This window comes from Mytilus edulis, chromosome 1 (assembly GCF_963676685.1).
Source record: "Mytilus edulis chromosome 1, xbMytEdul2.2, whole genome shotgun sequence".
NCBI lineage: Eukaryota > Metazoa > Mollusca > Bivalvia > Mytilida > Mytilidae > Mytilus > Mytilus edulis.
The window spans coordinates 97,775,368-97,795,102 of NC_092344.1; the positions used below are offsets into that span (position 1 = coordinate 97,775,368).

Below are 19,735 nucleotides of genomic sequence, written 5' to 3' on the forward strand. Positions count from 1 at the left end.
CAGCTATAAGTAATATACGATAAAAGTATTATTTTACAAACTTTACTTCAAGATATTATCTTATGATCATAAACAAGCTTCTGTCCAAGTTTGGTGGAAACCCAGTCATAGTGAAAAGTTAATGTTAAATGGCATGAAAACTACAAACAAGTTCAATATAACATGTATAATAAAATGCGGAAAAAAAGGATTTCATTTTACATGATTAATTTACCTCTTAATATTTGTCTTAATATGATCATAAACAAGCTTCTTTTCAAGTTAGGTAGAAATCCAGGATAATTTAAGAAAGTTATCAAAATTTAGCCGCTGATGACGGAACATAGGTTGATTCGCTGTGTCTCGCGTTTTTGCGATAAGAGTCGCATGCATGCTCGACAAAATGAAAATAATGTCAACAAAAGGGGTGAAATTTTAAGGTGACTTATTCAATCAACAAAAAGATTAGATTCATCACAAATGTCCGACAGAAGAAGTCATTGTTGTCGCTTTGACACTTTCCTCAATTTTATAGTTAATAGATATAGGAAGATGTGGTATGAATGCAAATGAGAAAACTCTCAATTCAAGTAACATATTTTTTTTAAAGTAAACCATTGTATGTCAAGGTATGGCCTTCAATACTTAGCCTTGACTCACACCGAACAGCAAGCTATAAAAGCCTCCCAAAAATACTAGTGTAAAACCATTCAATTGGGAAAAAGAACAGTGCCCCTATATAAAAACGAGAAACTAGGAAAACTGATGAACTATTTAGAAAAAGGAATTTGACTTTTGTCATTGGGCAACTTGAAAAGCAAAATTAATATAAACAATAGGCTCTCAAGATCCTGAATCGCTCACCTGATTTTTTTAACTCAATTTATTCATCAATCATGATTTATATTATTGTGTTATAATGTATATCAGTGTTTGCTTTAAATTGCTTTTTTTTTGTCATATATGCTACAAAATGAATATATAAGTTATGTAGAAAATCATCAGATATAAACTAAATTTGAACTTGATCTGCAATTTGTCAACTTAATACCAATACTGAAATCAATATTTACAAGCATAAGGGGTAAGTGTGGAGTTAATTTTCAAAGTTCAAGGACCACAACTCTGCACAAAATCATCAGCCTGAAACAAAACTCCAACTTCATCTATAACTTGTCTGGATAAAACTTTTTACCAATTTTCAAATCAATATCACTTCAAGCTTCCCACAAATGTCTTTCTAAATTTTGGATTGATATCTATGTCTTGCATGCTGATTTTTATGGAGTTTCAAAACGTATTAAACCACCATTTTCCAGTTTCGATTCACAAACTCTAAAGAGTATGCACTTTTGATGTGCCTTATATTCCTTAATCCTTAAGTATGAGCCCTAAAAATCCCTATCCCTTTACTTTCTGGTTTGGTATCTTGAATTATGTCTTTAATTTTAAAACAAACAAATCAAGTCAGTAAATAGCTGTAAAAATGACAAAAATAATCAGTTAATACCAGTAATCACTGAATCAACTAGTAAATACATGTAATTACTAAATTGGCTAGTGATTACAGGTATTTACTGAAATGCTTAGTAATTACGTGTAATTCCTAATTTCACCTATTTACTGTAACATATATATAACACATCAAAGAAGAGCCTAGTGGAATGGGAACCAGTAAGTGAGAGAATAATGTGGGTGAGACTAAAAGCTAAGTGCAAAAACATAACTATCATACAGTGTTATGCACCAACCAATGATACCGAATAGGATGTGAAGGAATGTTTTATGAATAACTACAACATGTTTAAGACAACATCCTCAAATGAGACATCAATAGTTATCAAAGGTATCAGGATTATAATAGAATACATGTACAAACTCCTGAATAAAATCTGGCAGGAAGAAAAGATACCAACAGAATTGTTAAAGGGTTTGTTAGTGAAGCTGCCAAAGAAAGGAGATTTAGGGCTATGCGAGTATTGGAGAGACATAACACTTTATCAGTAGCTAGTAAAGTACTATGCAAAAATTATACTTAGCCGAATATAAGATGCAATTGATCAGGTACTAAGAGATGAACAAGCCGGTTTCAGATCAAACAGAAGCTGCATTGACCAAATAGCAACACTACGTACCATCATTGAACAATCCGTAGAATGCCAATCATCCCTCTACATCAACTTCGTCGATTTTGAAAGGGCATTCGATAATGTCAACAAAGAAGGAATGTGGAAACTGCTAAGGTATTATGGTATACCAATAAAAATTGTGAACATGATCAAGGCATTTTCACGAATTTCACAGTACATGTGATACATGAATCATCATTCACCAACCATTTCCATGTAAATACTGGTGTGAAACAAGGTTGTACTCTCCCCTACACTACTAGTATTCTTTATAGATATAGACTGGGTAACTAAACAAGCACTAGACACTACACCAAGAGATATACAGTGGAACTTCGTACAAAGGCTAGAAGACCTAGATTTTGCAGATGAACTGGCTCTGTTATATCACCGTTTGAAAGACATGAGAGACAAAACACCAAACTCTGTGAAACAGGAAAAAAACTAGGGCCAAAAATCAACATCAAGAAGACAAAAATTATGAAAGTAGACCGGAAAAGGAGGAACAGTGTCAATTGAAGGAGAAGATATTGAAAAAGTAGACCAATTTACTTATTTAGGAAGCATTATGGATAGAACTGGTGGAATAGATGCAGACATCAGGATAAGAATAAGTAAAGCTCGAAAAGCCTTTGCTATGCTGAAGCCAGTTTTGAAATCAACAGCATTTTTATCAACAAATGCCTGCGCCAAATTTGTAAATTTTGGTGGCCAGAAACAATAAGCAACAAATGCTTATGTGAAAGAACCAACCAGGAATCAGCAATTAAACAGCTAAAGAAAAGAACATGGCAATGGATTGGACACATTTGAGGAAACCTGTATGTACCATCACTAGACAGGCATTCGAATGTAACCCCCAAGGATATTGGAGACCGGGAGACCATTTCACAGCTGGAGAAGGCCAAGGCACAAGGGGCTGGAGGAGATTGGATATACCTGGTGCGAAGCAAAAAGAATAGCCCAAAATAGAGTAAGGTGGAAAGCGACTGTGGCAGCCTTATGTTTCACAAGAAATGAAGAGGATTAAGTCAAGTAAGTCATACTTAGACGATGTTCTCTCACTAAATAATTCAAAATTTGGCGACTCATCTATCCCATCGAGCTAGAGATAAAGGATACAGTAAATACAGCGAATTCAGCCTCATATTTTGACTTACATCTAGAAATTAACAATGAGGGTCAGTTGAAAACAAAAGTTTACGACAAAAGAGGTGATTTCAGCTTCCCAATTGGGAATTTTCCATTTCTTTGTAGCAACATTCCGACAGCCTCTGCATACTAAGAATATATAATAAATGAAATATGTCCCAATTGATACGATATCTCCAGGCTTGTATTTCCATTTCCTATCATGATTTCCTTGATAGAGGATTTCTGCTCGCAAGGAAGCTATTAAACCAAGAGCTCCACATGGTGACGTGGAAACCAACCCTTTGTAAATTTTACTGACGCCATCACGAGTTGATTGACCGTTATGGAATATCCGTTCCACATGCGATATTGGTTCGTTATGTCGTAACTACAATCCCGTTCCTTTTTCACGTACGTGAGCTACTGAATTAGACTATTTACCGGATTTGTAATATCATGAGCAACACGAATGGTGCCACACGTGGAGCAGGATCTGCTTACCCTTTCGGAGCATCTAAGATCACCCCAGTTTGTTGGTGGGGTTCGTGTTGCTTAGTCTTTAGTTTTCTATTTTTTGTCCTGTGTGCTTTTATTTGTCTGTTTTTTGTTCTTTTTTGGCAATGACGTTGTCAGTTTATTTTTCATCTGTGATTTTAAATGTCTCTTTCGTATCTTTCGCCCCATCTTTTATTGTTTTTCAATGGACCGGCCGGGCTGTGGTCAAATAATATCCATGGACACGAGTAAAGGATGAGATCACAATGTTTACCAGTAAACTCATTTAATCACAATTTTTTTTAAATAATTGTATATAAGCCGACGTTGTCGATACAATGAAAAAAAATCAGTTTTATGTATGGCTATAGGATTTATTGCGTTATCGGAACGATTGATGATTGATTGTTGGTTGCTTGACGTCCACTTGCAAATATGATGTGCATGTTCAGGACAAAAAACGATAGCAATAAGCTAAATACATTTAAAAAAAAAAAGAGCGTGCTTGGTTTAACCAATTAACACATATTTAAACTGTACCATAGTCTACAAATATACAATACATGACATACCTGTAAAAAATAAAACAATTATACATGTCGACTCTGTACAGATGCCGTTCAACATTTTTATCACTATTCCTTTAATAGAAAATGTAGCTTTATTTATCTCCGGCAAGCCCAAAAATTTCTTTGTAAAAGTTACATTATTAAGGAAAGTTCAAAACCGTATTTCCTGTTTTCTTATTTAGAAGATAGTTTTTATAATGGATTGGGTGACTTCGCATTTTCTGACAAAAGCCGATCTTTTTCGTGTGCACAATTTTGTTTAGTTTTCTTGGAAAAGGAAATGGGATATTTATATGATCTACCTTTAAAAAAGGCTATGAATATATTGATAATTTGTATTTTATAAAATTTCTTGTCAACTTTAAAAGTTAATATATCTTTAAGATTTTGAAAAAATAAATATGCAATAATTCTTTTAGTTTTGGTGGGAAAATAATGATTATTTTACTTGTTCTTACTCTTTATTGTTATGACTTTAGACCTGGAGCTAATTTTGATTTGATGGCCGATCTTCCATCGTATGATTAAGAAATAATTCATGGGGGCTTGAATATATCGTGATTTTACCACGGGTTGGCCCTTTATGACAAATATTTTACCCCTGAGCGATAGCGAGGGGTAAAATATCGGCATAAAGGGACAACCCGTGGTAAAATCTAGATATATTCAAGCCCCCATGAATTATTTCGATTCTGATAGGACACATACGGCAATTCTTTTGGATCGAAGCGCTCTAGGTGTAGGCAAATATTTGCCGTTCCCATAAATAAACGCACTAATAAACTAGCATAAAAGAACGGAGCAAACTGCATTAGTGACATGCTTAAACTATTTAAAATAATGTATTTAGACAGTTTTGGATGAATTTGAATGATAATTTATTTATATGTCTTATATATGATGTACAATAAAGGGCTTTTGCCACATTTTAGCATCATTTGTGTATGTTTCCTTGTGATGATTTTCGGATTCACAAGCGTGTATTTTCCCGTAAAATGCTTGCATTCTAACGTCATTGTTCTATGACGTCGGGTATCTCATTCATAAAAAAGCATATGACGTGGGAGTACAATCGGAACAGCACTGGCAATATATTCATATTTTACCACGGGTGTGTACTCAAAGCGTTTGAAGGACTTAATGTTAGAATATCATATTTTAAACAAGAATGTGTCCATAGTACACGGATGCCCCACTCGCATTATCATTTTCTATGTTCAGTGAACCGTGAAATTGAGGTCAAAAGTCTAATTTGGCTTTAAAATTAGAAAGATCATATCCTAAGGAACATGTGTACTAAGTTTCAAGTTGATTGGACTTCAGCTTCATTAAAAACTACCTTGATCAAAAACTTAAACCTGAAGCGGGACGAACGGACGGACGGACGTGCAGACCAGAAAACATAATGCCCCACTACTATCGTAGGTGGGGCATAAAAAAAACATAATATCGTCACCTAAAACTAACAATATTATATATACTGTTGAATTATAAATCACTCAGGTCTAGCTGATCATCAAATAAAACGAATAGTAAATGCCTTTCTATGCGCTAATAGAACCAGTTATATGTTTGTCGCATATATTGAATTTCCTATCATTATTTATGTAAAGATTTAATAGATGAACTCCATGGCTCTTGGCCTTTTAAGTATCCAATACGCGAAATTTAATCTTTAGACCATATATTTCTCGATTCATTGAATGTTTATTTTTGTTTCGAATGTAAGTATTTAAAAATGTCCAAGCTAACATGTTAAGCTAATTATAAAATACCGATTAATAGTTTGAAAAATCATCAAGATATATCACAGTACTCCCAGTATCATAATCATCAAACTTGTCAGTTGTTCCATACTTGTCAAGATTTAAGTGTATACAGTAGATACTTAAAGGTTATATTTAGCAAATAGTATTATGATCATTTGCGGCGGTATTCTGATAAACCGTTGTGCAAACAATGATATTGATTTAAAATTGTACTACAGAGATGTAAAAAAGTTAGACGAACGAGACAAACAGAGAAAGAAGAACGAAAGAGAATGTTGTTTATATTAAGAACATTTGTTAATCTAGCTCTGGTAAATACGAATAGCAACTATGAAGGAGTAGGTTCGGTAAGGGCCGATGGCCTCAAATTTCAGGTTCATCCGACGAAAGATTTTAAAGACTTTTTAAACGCTTGAATTTGATTCAATTACTATATTGGAAAGATTATAACTGATTTAGTCATTAAAAACTCTCCGATTCACTCTCTAATATGAAAAATCTATCAAATATGCCAAAAAATGTCACTTTTCAGATGTTTTTTGTCAAAAATGTAACTGGCCGCATCCGTGTTCATCCTCAACCTTTATATATTTTATGTATTTTTTCATCGAATACAACTGACATTTCAATAATAAGAATGAACACAAATGCGGCCACTTTCATTTTATACAGAAACCGTCTTAAATTTAACTAAAATGCTAAAATTGTGAAGATTTCTGTAATTCAGCATGACTTAATGATGTTAGTTCCCGATATATGTGCATTGCATTGTCAAAAATAGTTCATATTTATGTAGAAGAAGCATTCTTCTTTCCAATAAATAACTAAAAGTTTACATTTTAACAATTTTTTTATAACTGTTATATTTTGGGGCCAAAAAGGGGTCTTACTGGATCTACTCCTTTCTCTTTAATGTGTTTTTTTTTTCAGTAAAAGAATAAAAATAATAGTTAAACAAGAATGTGTCCATAGTACACGGATACCCCACTCGCACTATCATTTTATGTGTTAAGTGGACCGTGAAATTGGGGTAAGAACTCTAATTTGTCATTTAAATTAGAAAGATAATATCATAGGGAACATGTGTACTAAGTTTCAAATTGATTGGACTTCAACTTCATCAAAAACTACCGTCTTGACCAAAACTTTAACCTGAAACTTGTACTATCATTTTCTATGTTCAGTTGACCGTGAAATTGGGATCAAAACCCTTATTTTGATTTTAAATTAAAAAGATCATATCATGGGACACATGTGTACTAAGTTTCAAGTTGATGGGACTTCAACTTTATCAAAAACTACCTTGACCAAAAACTGTAACCTGAAACTTGCACCATCATTTTCTAAGTTCAGTGGACAGTGAAATTGGGATCAAAACTCTAATTTGGCTTTCTAATTATAAAGATCATATCATAGGGCACATGTGTACTAAGTTTTAAGGTGATTGGACTTCAACTTCATCAAAAACTACCTTGACCAAAATCTTTAACCGGAGGCGGGACGGACGGACAAACGAACGAACGGAAGCACATACTACCCCTCTACTATAGTAGATGGGGCATTAAAATACCTTACAAACATTCGCTGCACTTTAAAATGTAAAGCTATCATGAATTCGCCAATGTAATAGAAGCTAAAAACAGTTTGCCAGTCCATTTTTTTGTTAATTTCTTAGGTGTTTTTTTTCTTGTTGATTGTGTTCTTTGACCCAATCTGATTAGAGTAAACTTTGGTATACCTTAGATTGTATTTAGTTAGCAATTTTGTGTTATGAATTTCATTCTGTTGCTTTTTATACAGATAAAAGAAGACGATACAAAGGGAACACACAAACACATACAAAGAAAACTTACAACACCATGGCAAAAAAACAACAACAGAAAGACGGCGAAAAGACAAAAAACAAAACCCAATATCGATTACTAAAGATTGAGCAACATAAACCCAAACGAAACAAAACACTGGCCGGGGTGGGAGGGAATAAATAAATATGCCAGAAAAGGTCAGCAGTTCCTGCTCCACATGTTGCATCCGTTGTTGTGCTAATGCGATTACATATACGGTGATAGAGTCATTCAGTGATGTTACAATCGCTATTTACCTGTAAAGATTGCCTTTTTATAGAAACTTGCTTTGGTTGTAGATCTTTATTATACTAAGTCACAGTTAGATCTGTTCACATTTGTTTATGTTTATTGGCCATATGTTGACGTCTATATTTCGCTTCGATGTTGTTGGGTTTTTTGTGTTCTTTGGTAGATGTCGCGTTGAAATTATACCCAACATATTTTCTATTCATCAACATTTAATGTATGAATAAAAATGGAAATGGTCTTAAATGATGGATAAAAAAATTATATCAACACACAAGACAAGCAAATGAACTTTAATTATTTTGTTTTAGCACTATCATTTTGATATTTATACAAATTCAAACATAATATACAGATGTTCACATCGAAAGTCACCTATAACAATAAGTTTAGTACATTAGTGTTATAATCCACAAAGACACTACAAAACAACATTTGACGGTTAGCGTCGATACATACGATGTGCTACTGCTACTGAGGTCTGAAAGTATTGCCATGGATACGCTTGATGAAGGTAGTACGGACGTTGAAACAACACTGGATGATTTTGAGTTGGAAGTGAGGTCTGGTGTTGAGTTGGTGGTGACGTCTGATGTTGTGTAGCGTTGTGATGATATGATGGCGGAGATGTCTGGATACTACATGAAGAACTATCTGATGATGAGTTGAGCATGTATTCTTGGTCTGGCGACGACATTTGTTGTGGTGGTGAGCTATAGACTGGCGAGACCCTGTCTTGAAGTTGACTGAATTGTAAATGCTGATCAGAACACTGCTGTGGAGTTGAAGACTGTAATGGCGATGTTTTTGCTTGTTTCATGTCTGGAGATGACTCTGCTGATAGCGTTGTCTTGTTGTCAAATTGCTGAACTAGCGTAGAATTTCCCATGGTTGGTTGGTTAGAGGTAGAGCTGATGTCACGTAAGATGTCGTTGAACATGTCATATGGACCTACAGGCGGGTAGAACGGTGTTGGAGAAGACGAATAACTAGAAGACACACTTGTCATATATGACAAACTGAAAAGAAAAGATACAATTAAATTTATGATAATTTATATTAACGAAGTTCAATATTTTGCATCGATAGGAATAAACTAATTGATTTGCTCGGTTACATGTCAATAGAATTTTTTCTCTGTAAGTTTCGAACCAAGCTAGTGTTGACAAGGTATAATAAATCCTTCGTTAGAAAACACATGCTAAAGAAAGATAGGTTCGAGTTATGCTGGACAGGAAGTCCAAAATTGTTACAATGGGGAGTAGAACTCGATGTCTAGGGAGAGTGCCAATTTTCTTCACGCAAAAAAAACCAACATGTAACAACTATATATTGAAGGGTGCAAAATTAATCTGTTGTAATGCAAAATTTTGTACACTAACCCACACACCCTCGTTTCCAAGTGACAATTGACATTATTGCCGTTCATTTCTCCAGATATATTGTTAATTATCTCTCTTCCAAATTATAAAACATTTTCTGTTAGACGTTGAACACACAACATTTAACCAATCTGTCATTTTTAAATTCTTTTATTTGAATTTTGCTTTCTCGAAATCAGGCTGAGTAAAAAGGAACTTAGGCTTCTACTTCAATGTAGTTTTGTTACATTACTAATATTTTCAGGTTGTGATCATGTCTTCAACAAATATTGTGTTCAAGTCATACAACGATTAAATTTTATGCAACTGTCATACAAGTGAGAGTTTAAGCTAGCTACAAAACATGGTTTAATTTACCTTTGTCTACATAAGGAAATTCCTGTACCAAGTTAGGAATATGACAGCTGTTTTCAATTCGTTTTATGTGTTTGGGCTTTTGATTTTACCATTTATAATGGACATTCCGTTTTAAATTATCCTTGGTATTCTAGTTACTTTATTTTTACTTTAAATTGAGTATTATGCACAGCAACAAAACAGTTATTGACGATACAAATATCCAAAACAAACAAAAAGTAATAATTAACGTTAGTTGCTGGTTACTGAAATTGAATAAATAAGGTAATACATAAGGATCTTATGATTTTTTAAAACTGTTTCTTAGTTTATCGTGAAAAAAACAGAAGAAACATACGAATTTTTTAGACTATATATTTTATTTTTTTTCTTTCGTATCAGGTATTTCTAACCGTAAATGATCGCCAATAACGTATTTTTATTCTTAAAGATGTTGAATTCCCTAATTTAGTTTTATTTGCCCGGTAAGGTATCTCTCAAATTCTCAAATTATTTTTTTTCGTAGAGGACAACGATTGATTATGTTTTGTAAATTATTCAATAAATACATATATACTTACTTTGATTTAGGAGCACACTTGGTACTTTCTGTTGTTGGTGGTGACAGTACATGATTTTCTTTTATTGCTGGGTCTCTGTTGAAGATGTGTTTCCTCATCCAGGCAATATTGGAGTCTTTAGATTGACGTTTAAACTTAGACCTTCTGTTCTGGAACCATGTCTGAAAATAAACAATCAGTTAATTATTAACAGTACTCTGACAACTTAATATGTGTACTACGGGATATACACACTAAGGCATTTAGCCTGAGATTGTTTATATTTGAAGCCAATTTGTCCTCCCCCCCCCCCCCCCCCCCCCCCAAAAAAAAGGATGAGAAGGAAAATCTTAACAGCACCGAAATTATTTCCTAATCATGTAGAAAATAAAATGATTTGATCATGGATGTCTTTTGGATAAATTTCCATATTTTGTTGAAATTGTCTACAACGATAAAACTTTAAACATCATTTTGAAAAAAATAACAAGTAAAATTTTGGTGAATGGATATACTAGTATATAATTTTTACAAACTTTTCTTAAAGGATATTGAATAGACTATCAATATTCACTAGAGTTTCAACATCTTTCAATTTTTACCCTGTGAGGAAAATACATTTAGAAGAATCGACAACATCTCTTTTAACCACATATGTTAATTTTATTTGAAACCCAACAGTGTAGGGGGGGGGGGGGGATGCATGAACGTGGAGATAATGAACAATAAAATACAAATATAATATCTAATATCAGATTCGAATTTTTTGCAGGGCAGCTTGGCGATATATATGTTTTCAATAAAAATAGTCCTGTTTTAAAAAATTGACACACTGTGTCGGTTTATTACACATGGGTTCGTATTCATTATATCTAGTCCTGAATATGTTTGTATCATTGTCCAGTTAACTGTAACCAACAATTTTTTCCTCTGTCCATTAGTTTGTTTAAATGATAAAATAGGCATCATGACATATACATTTAGAATAATTTAGTTGTTACTCTATACATACTGATATTTTATCTGTTGGAACATTACACATGTCAGCAAGCTCCTCCATTGTGGCGGTGTCTGGATACTGAGACAGACAAAATGACCTCTCCAAAGCATACAACTGAAACAAAGAAAACTCAATTTGAAAACAAGTTTCTTGTACAAATTTTTGAATATATTAATATTGAAATATATTGGCTTTGTAACAAATAAAATAAGCGCCTTAGTTTTGCATTAATATAAACATGATTAAATATGTACCGCCAATATATCAGTCTTTTGTATTTTTAGTCATCTTATCCTCAAATGATTATTGAATTTGCGGTCAGAAGTTGAAATTTTTCTTTGCCCTCGTTTCTGTCAATATTTGGAATGGAGAGGGGTTCGTTATTGCATGGAAGTGGTATATATTATTGTATACCTCCAATCTTTCATGGTCATTAGTTCTGAACAAAACTATAATGTTTATTTATTGTTGGAAGGAAAAGAGGACGGTCCGTGGTTTGGATCTAGTTAAAATTATACGTGTATTAACGGTTGGTACATGTAACATGCCGATGACTTTCCGAATTATGGGAAAATGTGAGAAGATCATACATTAATGATTGTTTAAGTAGGGCATGATTGATTGATTGACTGAAAAATTCTCGTCATTACATCAGTACATTTTTAAATGCTTAAAAAATTAGATCTGTGATATAATGCAAGATTTCAAGTTGATTGATTGATTGATTGATTGATTGATTGATTGATTGATTGATTGATTCATTGATTCATTGATTCATTGATTCATTGATTCATTGATTGATTGATTGATTGATTGATTGATTGATGCTTAAGATTTGTGATAGAATGTAGGATTTCAATTGGCAATGTAAGAATATTTGTTTTCGGACTAAACTACTTTGAAGACTTCGACATACATGAAGATGTGTATTTGTGTAACAAGTTCCATGGAGTTACTGTTTCGTTTCACGCTTACCCTTAATCTTCGTTTATTCAATCATAACTTTTACATAGAACAACTTTATAGAAAGATATTTTTTGCATTGTTGTTAAATCAATGAATCAAAAGAGCTGATTTGACATTATAATATTTGATATTACACCCTTTCAGATGCCAATTTTAAAGAATGCATTTGTCTTTATCGTACTGAGCTTCTTTGTCGTATACGGTGTACTTATTTTTCAACTAAATTTTATCATTATTGAATTATTGTAATATGTATATACCTGCTCAGTGGTGTATTTGGTTCTGCCACGACGAGACTGAAGATCATCTTTCAAACCCATTCTGAAAACGAAACAAATAAAATTGAAAGAAAAATAATAATATAAAACCATATTAACTACAGAGTGTACAATAACACATCAAAGGCAAACACAATGCATATATTGTCATCACTATTGCGAAAGTTAAGCTTATTCTTACAACGTAATAACAATTCTAAACAATATGTTTATGTTCAGTCTACCGGTAAAAACAGGTTATAGGGGTGGGGGTTGGTACCTATTAATATGTTTAAACTCGCTGGATTTGTTTGCACCTGTTCTAAGTCAGGAATCTGATGTTCAGTAGTTGTCGTTTGTTGATGTGGTTCATAAGCGTTTATCGTTTCTCTGCATTTTTATGTAGATTATAACGTGAGTTTTCCCGTTTGAATGGTTTTACACAAGCCATTGTTATGGCCCTTTATAGCTTGATGTCGGATGTGAGCCAACGGTCCGTGTTGAATACCGTACTTCGACTTATAATTGTTTACTATTACAAATTGTGACTTGGATGGAGAGTTGTCTCATTAGCACTCATACCACATCTTCTTATAACTATATGATGAAGCGCACCATGAATTAGTATGGACACAATTAAACTTTGCAAATGATAATTAGGCCTTCTACAATGAAAAAAAAACATACCGTATGGCTCTTTTTTAATTTGTTTGACTGAATATTCCGGAATTATCGTATATGCATGCGAGTAGTTTTTTTTTGGTTTTTTTTTTGTTGTTGGTTTTTTTTTTTTGGGGGGGGGGGGGGGTTCCAGACTGCAATAGCATTGACAAATTCATAAATAAAACAATGAATAGTAACGGGGGAGGGGGGACACAATCCAAATTATATTTCAACAAAACTTTATCGCTATATCGAAAAAGTTTTATACTTGAATGCAGCTAATATGTTTATTAAGTTTTTGCAATTAACAATAATACATGTTTACTTTATAATGAAATGACATAGGTTGCATTTTTCACCGTAGGCAAATGCAATATATTTTTTAATTGAGATATCAAATATATTGAGTTTGTCAACGCTCTGTAAAGGACGGGGAAATACCATGCGTCAGCCCGTCCGTCTCTCTGTCCGTCTGGAGTATTGTAAGCGCGCTCACATGTACGACATCCGTCCGTATTCAACATGCCGGACATAAAGATTTTATATTTCCAATGCAAGTTATTGGATTTTATTCATAAAAAAGGGGTGATGTTCCAGTTTTTTAAGACAATACCTTTTACAGTGCTTTGGACAGTATTCAGTGGTGATTTCTTTATGTCTATAAATATAACCGCCCTTCAGTTTTAAATTTCATTAATTTCTGATATGACATTGAACTATATTCTTTTAAAACGCGATGGGCGTATCATGCGCTCATTGCGCAGCTGTTTATTAAAGGAGTTCAAAATGAAGGATATTCAGTAAAAAGTTCAAGAATAAAACATTATCTAAGGAGATATTGTCCTAAGAAAGATTAAATATGTGCATAAATAAATATCAAGTGGTATGATAAAAGTCCTTGACAAAATGTTCTTCGCTAATTTTGTTGTCGCTTTGTATCACTATTCTACCAAATAATTAGGAAGATGACGTCACTAATAATGTTTTAACTTGTGTCCGATGCCTTTTGCTACTTTTGCAAATAAAATATGTTTGAACTTACCAAATAATGCCATTTTGATCAAATATTATTATACAATACGCTTATAAAAAAAAAATTATTTGGAATTTTTTAATCAATCTGTATTTTAATACATCTGACAATTGATATAATTGTTAAATAACATTTGAGATTTTGACTTTTTGTCAACTCTTTTATAACTCCAAATGATGTAATTTTCCCCCAAGTTCATAAATCATATCATAAAATTATCTCTTTGATTCCATAAGTTTCAGCATAATACTAATTTGAAATAGATGTTTCGGACATATCGTTATTCTATGCTGTGCACCATCATTGGCATACATCTATTATTTTGCATGTGCTATTCCGATATAAATACTATGTGCTACTATGTGTTGACATTTGAGATTTGTTTTAATATATAACTTGCTTAGCTTTTATTCTGCATTTGCTATCGATATATTAATATATATATATAAAAGCAAATTTACAGATCTAACATTGTTGGGTTGATGTTTAGACGAGTTGTATATACATTATGTACACAGCCATGTATCACCATCATTGATGGCGATCCGATGGATACATCTGTTGTAGAGTTGTCACTGACTCAGACGTACTTATAAATATAATTATTTTCTGTGACTGTATATTACATTAATTTGTAGGATCCTTTACTATAGAGAATTTAGCTGATCTGTAACAATAACATCTTCATGCCTTATATATCATGTACTGTAGTACGCCGCTAGATTAAAACTGACGAGGAAAGGTAACACACGGCCAGCGAAAGCTCTTTTTTTGAGAGCCCAGGTGGTCGTGTGGTCTAGCGGGACGGCTGCAGTGCAGGCGATTTGGTGTCACGATATCACAGTAGCATGGGTTCGAATCCCGGCGAGGGAAGAACCAAAAAATTTGCGAAAGCAAATTTACAGATCTAACATTGTTGGGTTGATGTTTAGACGAGTTATATATATATATAACATGAGCTCTTAAGAGCACTTTAAACCGACTGATATAAATAAACAAAACATACATGTAATAACATCAGATACACATACAACACAAACATACAGACATATTACATGTATGTTTTGTTTATTTATATCAGTCGGTTTAAAGTGCTCTTAAGAGCTCATGTTCATTGTTATTTAGTATAATTATATGCAACCCGACTTTAAGGTGGTATGGGAATCTAAAATAAAAATGATAGAATTTGTTCATACTTTGCCAAAACGTAGTATCTATTGATATATGTTGAAAAATAAAATAAAAATGATAGGTCACCGCGCATTTTCTCAAGCTACAGGACGTGACAAAATGACACATTTTGTATGGATTATACAGGAAAAAAACACCATTTTGTGATTAGAAACTAAACAAAATGATAGAATTGTTAAATACCTAAGGAAAAGATGACTTTCAGACAATGCTTTCAGAATATCAAAAGAAAAGATAGGATCACCATACGTTTTTTTCTGGCTAAAATACAAAATAGGAAAATCCCATGTAGAATCCTTCAGAAAATGCACTGTTTTAGAGTTACCTCCCCTTAAAATTGCAATTTGATTTTTTTTTTTACAAACAACCAAAAATAATCAACATTTGCAAAAATGTTAATATCTATAAGTTATTTTTTTATAAATTGGTTCTGTTAAATGAAAATTTACATTAAATATCTGCATTCGTGCATCAAATATTGCTAACTTGATAGAAAATCTGGACCTTTGGTTCTCTGTTTTTTTCAATCCAAGATGGAGGAAGACACCCATACCACCTTAAATAAAGATTACGTTACTTTACTTTTACAGTAAAAAGGGTAAATTGATTTATCAAATACGATTAAAAAGAGCGTGATGTCTGGAGGTTTAAAGAAAGCTTTATCTGAGTATCTTTGTTAGCTCTTTATTCCTGGCTTATACCTCCCAATTGTCAAGGGACAAGACCAATAGAATGAAATTCAAAACAGTGTGGCTGTGGCCATTGATTGACACATTAAATTCATCCATTTACTGGGAAATTTTACGTGAACGTTTGTCTGTAACGACCACTGTTCATGACGTACCTACGATAGACATTTAAACTGTGGGGTCACCAAAGGTTTCTTAACGCCTTTAATTATAAAATAAGTCAAAAAATTAATCAGTAATAACCTTTATGTTTTGATTTATATAATTGATATAAATCAAAACATCGTGTTATTTCTGATTAATTTTTCGAATTACTTTATTAAGGTGTTGAGAACCTTTGGTGACCCCATAGTTTAAGTGTCTTTAAAAAGTACATAGTGAGCAGTGGTCGTTACATACAAACGTTCACCTAAATTGTCCCAGTCAATGGATGAATTTAATATGTCAATCAATGGCCACAGCCACACTGTTTTGAATTTCATTCTATATGACTAATGGACTATAGATTGAAAAGAGGGGCCATGTTTTTGTCATTCTTTGATTAATTAACACTAACAAATGGAAAATGCTACTGTACAGTAGTGATTGTAAAAAAAACAATTCACAATGCTAGAGAATTAATTGTTATGCATAAATGATTCAAATCATGGATGAACAAAGTAAATACACACTAACATCAAACATTTATTGTGGAAACAACACCTTTGATATTGCTCGGTGCATTTAAAACACATCTATACAGCTACCGTCCAATCAATAATCGTTTTCAAATGAAGTTAAAAGGTGTTTTTTATTGCTATTTTTTTTATAATAATGTAAATTATTATTGTCTGTATCTTACATTAAGGAGTAAGATAGCTGTGGTTTATTCAGATTGATTGTCAGAACAGTAACAGACTCGGTTTAGTTCTAAGAAGAGACATATAGTGGTATGATTGCCAATGAGATAACTATCCATCAGATTTAAAATGAGTAATATCCTGTATACATGCATTTACGACACTTTTCAATATTAATATTTTCTGAGAGTAAATTGACCATTTAGTTATTGAAAGATATTATGAATGTATTTATGATAAATACTTTGACGTATAAAACTGTAAATTTTAAGACAATTTAAAAAAATAAAAATAAAAAAAAACTAGATGTACAACTGTGTAGCATTTTTTTCACCAATATAAAAAAAAGCTGCAGAGTTTTACATAAAAACAAATCGATGATAGCATAAAAAAAATACAATATACAAATGTAAGGAGAGAGAAAGACCAGATGAAAAAGTTGTTTCCAAATACAGAAAATTACCCTTTTTGTTGACAATTTTATGAAAGAACAGAATTTATTTAGATTTTGATTTTGGATTAGATCTAGAAATATCATTCATGACATTTATTTTTTTTAATATTGCAATTGATGACACCAATGAATATGTTTTCTTTCAGTTTAAAACATTTGCATTTTATTTAGTATTTGCTATTCATCCCAAAAGTATTTTCGTTACACAAACTTTATATGAAAAGAAGATTGTAAATGAGACCAAATGACTACAACATCAATTATTTACAACTAAAGGCCACTGTAAGGCTTTCATCAATGAAAAACGCATACAGCAAAGCAAGCTTTCCGAGTCAACAAGAGACACGATACAAAAGTTTGAACTCCAGTTAAACATAAACTATGATAAATAGGAAAAACTTTTAAATAATCCAATGAAAAACATTCATTTACAAAGCAAATGCATATGATTTAAAAAAAAAAAAAGCTGACCAAATTGGAAAGTTATAAAATACCGAGTTATTACACAAAGGGGTCAAATTAATTATGCGGAAAATGAGGACAAAAGTCAGCACTTAATTTCAAAGATGAGAATTTAGTATTCAAATATCTGCAACTCTGTGACAATTAGAGCAATTGGGCAATAATTAATGTAGGTACAGTGTATCCAATTTCATTATAATTATATGGAAAATACATTGTCTTGTATCGTTTCCTTTGTTGACTAGTATATAAAAGGTCTCAACTGAACAATTTAAGCGAGAAACTAACGGCTTGATTGAAAACGAGAAGCACAGAATTTCAGTCTCCTGATTTGTGACAAACAGAACGTGGCGGGGCTAAGCATATATATTAGCAGGCGAACTACAAAAAATACTCGAAAAGATCTTAACTGTTTCATTTTGAGGAATAGGTGATTCATTATTCGAAATGTAATACATCATACGTAAATGATGTTTTTCGTCTAGATTACTTTCGAAGGCATGTTTCGTTTTCCGTTCTCCATTTTAGTATTTTTCAATCGATAATCTATCATTTTGAGCAATTTTTGGACAATTAAACAAAATAGATTATGTAGAATCGTTGTCTTCTATCCATTATTTAGATTTGAATTCGTGTACATGTTATAGACAGTTAAAATGTGTTTCTTGTGCTTTAGCCAAATGTATGATGAAGAAAAAAGTACAGTACACATAAGCGGGACAAGTTAAACGTTAGCTAGCCTACGAGTACCTCCCTAATTGGTAATCTAATTTTATACAAACTGAAAAAGAACTAGATATAAGACTTTAAAATAACTTAAACTGCCTACCTTAATTCTAGGGATTCACTGTGTTAAACGTTGTTTCAACAACTAGTAAAAAACATTCAATGATGTAAAATTTTGAGTTATTGCAATTTTAAAAGATTCTATTGTAAAAACAACAAGCCAACGTTCTCTTATGCTGTCTCTTTCATCTTTCCGCGTAACGATTAGCAATGGATTCAAAATTAATTGCAAAAATCACACAAGCCCGTCTCATACTGAAGCCATTTTTAAAAATATTATTGTTTTTACAATGTAAATTATAACAGTTAGGTATGAAAAGAAACAGATAATTGCATGTAATCCTCGCCTTTGATTCTTCGTCGGACACACGCGCTGAACTATTTAACTTTACAATTGTATTATATGTCTTTAATGTTGATAAATTAAAGTTTTCGCACATTTAGCAATTTTAAGTACATAATTATTTTTAATCCAAGGTTTGTAATTTAATGGGACCTAAGAGTCGAAAATTTACAAAAAACGTCTTAAACGCAACGATATTTTGTTCATCATATCTTTCGACAAGTGACATTTTTTCTGAGGCTATTATACTCGCTATAGTCAATATATAATGTCCCAGACCTTTTGTAGAAATAATTAAGATACGTTTCCCCATAATCAAGAAATTGTATATTTAAATATACAATTCCTTGTCTAAATCTGAGACTACATGTATAACAGTTATAGTAGTCTCAGCCTTAATATTATAGTATATAGGCTTTGACACACAATCTGGTTCAACTGTCACAGTTAAACCAGAGATTTATAATAGCTATAAAAAAAGTAAGTGTCCCATTTGATCATATCCATTTGATCAGGGACTTTCCGTTCTGAATTTTCTTCAGACAGAGTTCAGTATTTTGTGGCTGATTTTAATTTTCACAGGTAACGCGGTCTATATCTGGATAT

At 32.5% G+C, this 19,735-nt stretch overlaps 2 protein-coding genes across 3 annotated transcripts in view; both read right to left on the minus strand.

The window, feature by feature from the left end:
• Positions 1-4,559, minus strand: part of LOC139496367 (xaa-Pro aminopeptidase ApepP-like) — a 48,351-nt gene extending 43,792 nt beyond the window's left edge. Inside the window, exon 1 of one of the 2 annotated variants that reach the window (XM_071284901.1) lies at positions 4,310-4,559. In XM_071284901.1, coding sequence (XP_071141002.1) covers positions 4,310-4,364 — 55 coding nt within the window. In that variant the 5' untranslated portion in view covers positions 4,365-4,559. The remainder of the gene's footprint in view (positions 1-4,309) is intronic. The other variant, XM_071284920.1, reaches the window with a different exon arrangement.
• Positions 4,560-8,446: 3,887 nt separating this feature from the next.
• Positions 8,447-12,766, minus strand: LOC139496376 (homeobox protein OTX1 B-like). The gene is made up of 4 exons (XM_071284953.1): positions 12,673-12,766; positions 11,459-11,560; positions 10,468-10,628; positions 8,447-9,187 (listed from the first exon to the last, which is right to left on the minus strand). The coding sequence occupies exons 1-4, from the start codon at positions 12,730-12,732 to the stop codon at positions 8,611-8,613; spliced, it is 900 nt and encodes a 299-aa protein (XP_071141054.1). The 5' UTR covers positions 12,733-12,766; the 3' UTR covers positions 8,447-8,610.
• Positions 12,767-19,735: the final 6,969 nt, after the last annotated feature.

Bases quoted from the DNA above. Each gene is read 5' to 3' on its own strand.
- LOC139496376 (XM_071284953.1), bottom strand. From the start codon at position 12,732: ATGGGTTTGAAAGATGATCTTCAGTCTCGTCGTGGCAGAACCAAATAC. The intron at 11,561-12,672 runs GTATATACATAT...TCTTTGTTTCAG, and splicing joins CCAAATACACCACTGAGCAG to TTGTATGCTTTGGAGAGGTC. The intron at 10,629-11,458 runs GTATGTATAGAG...GTTTATTTTCAG, and splicing joins TTCCAACAGATAAAATATCA to ACATGGTTCCAGAACAGAAG.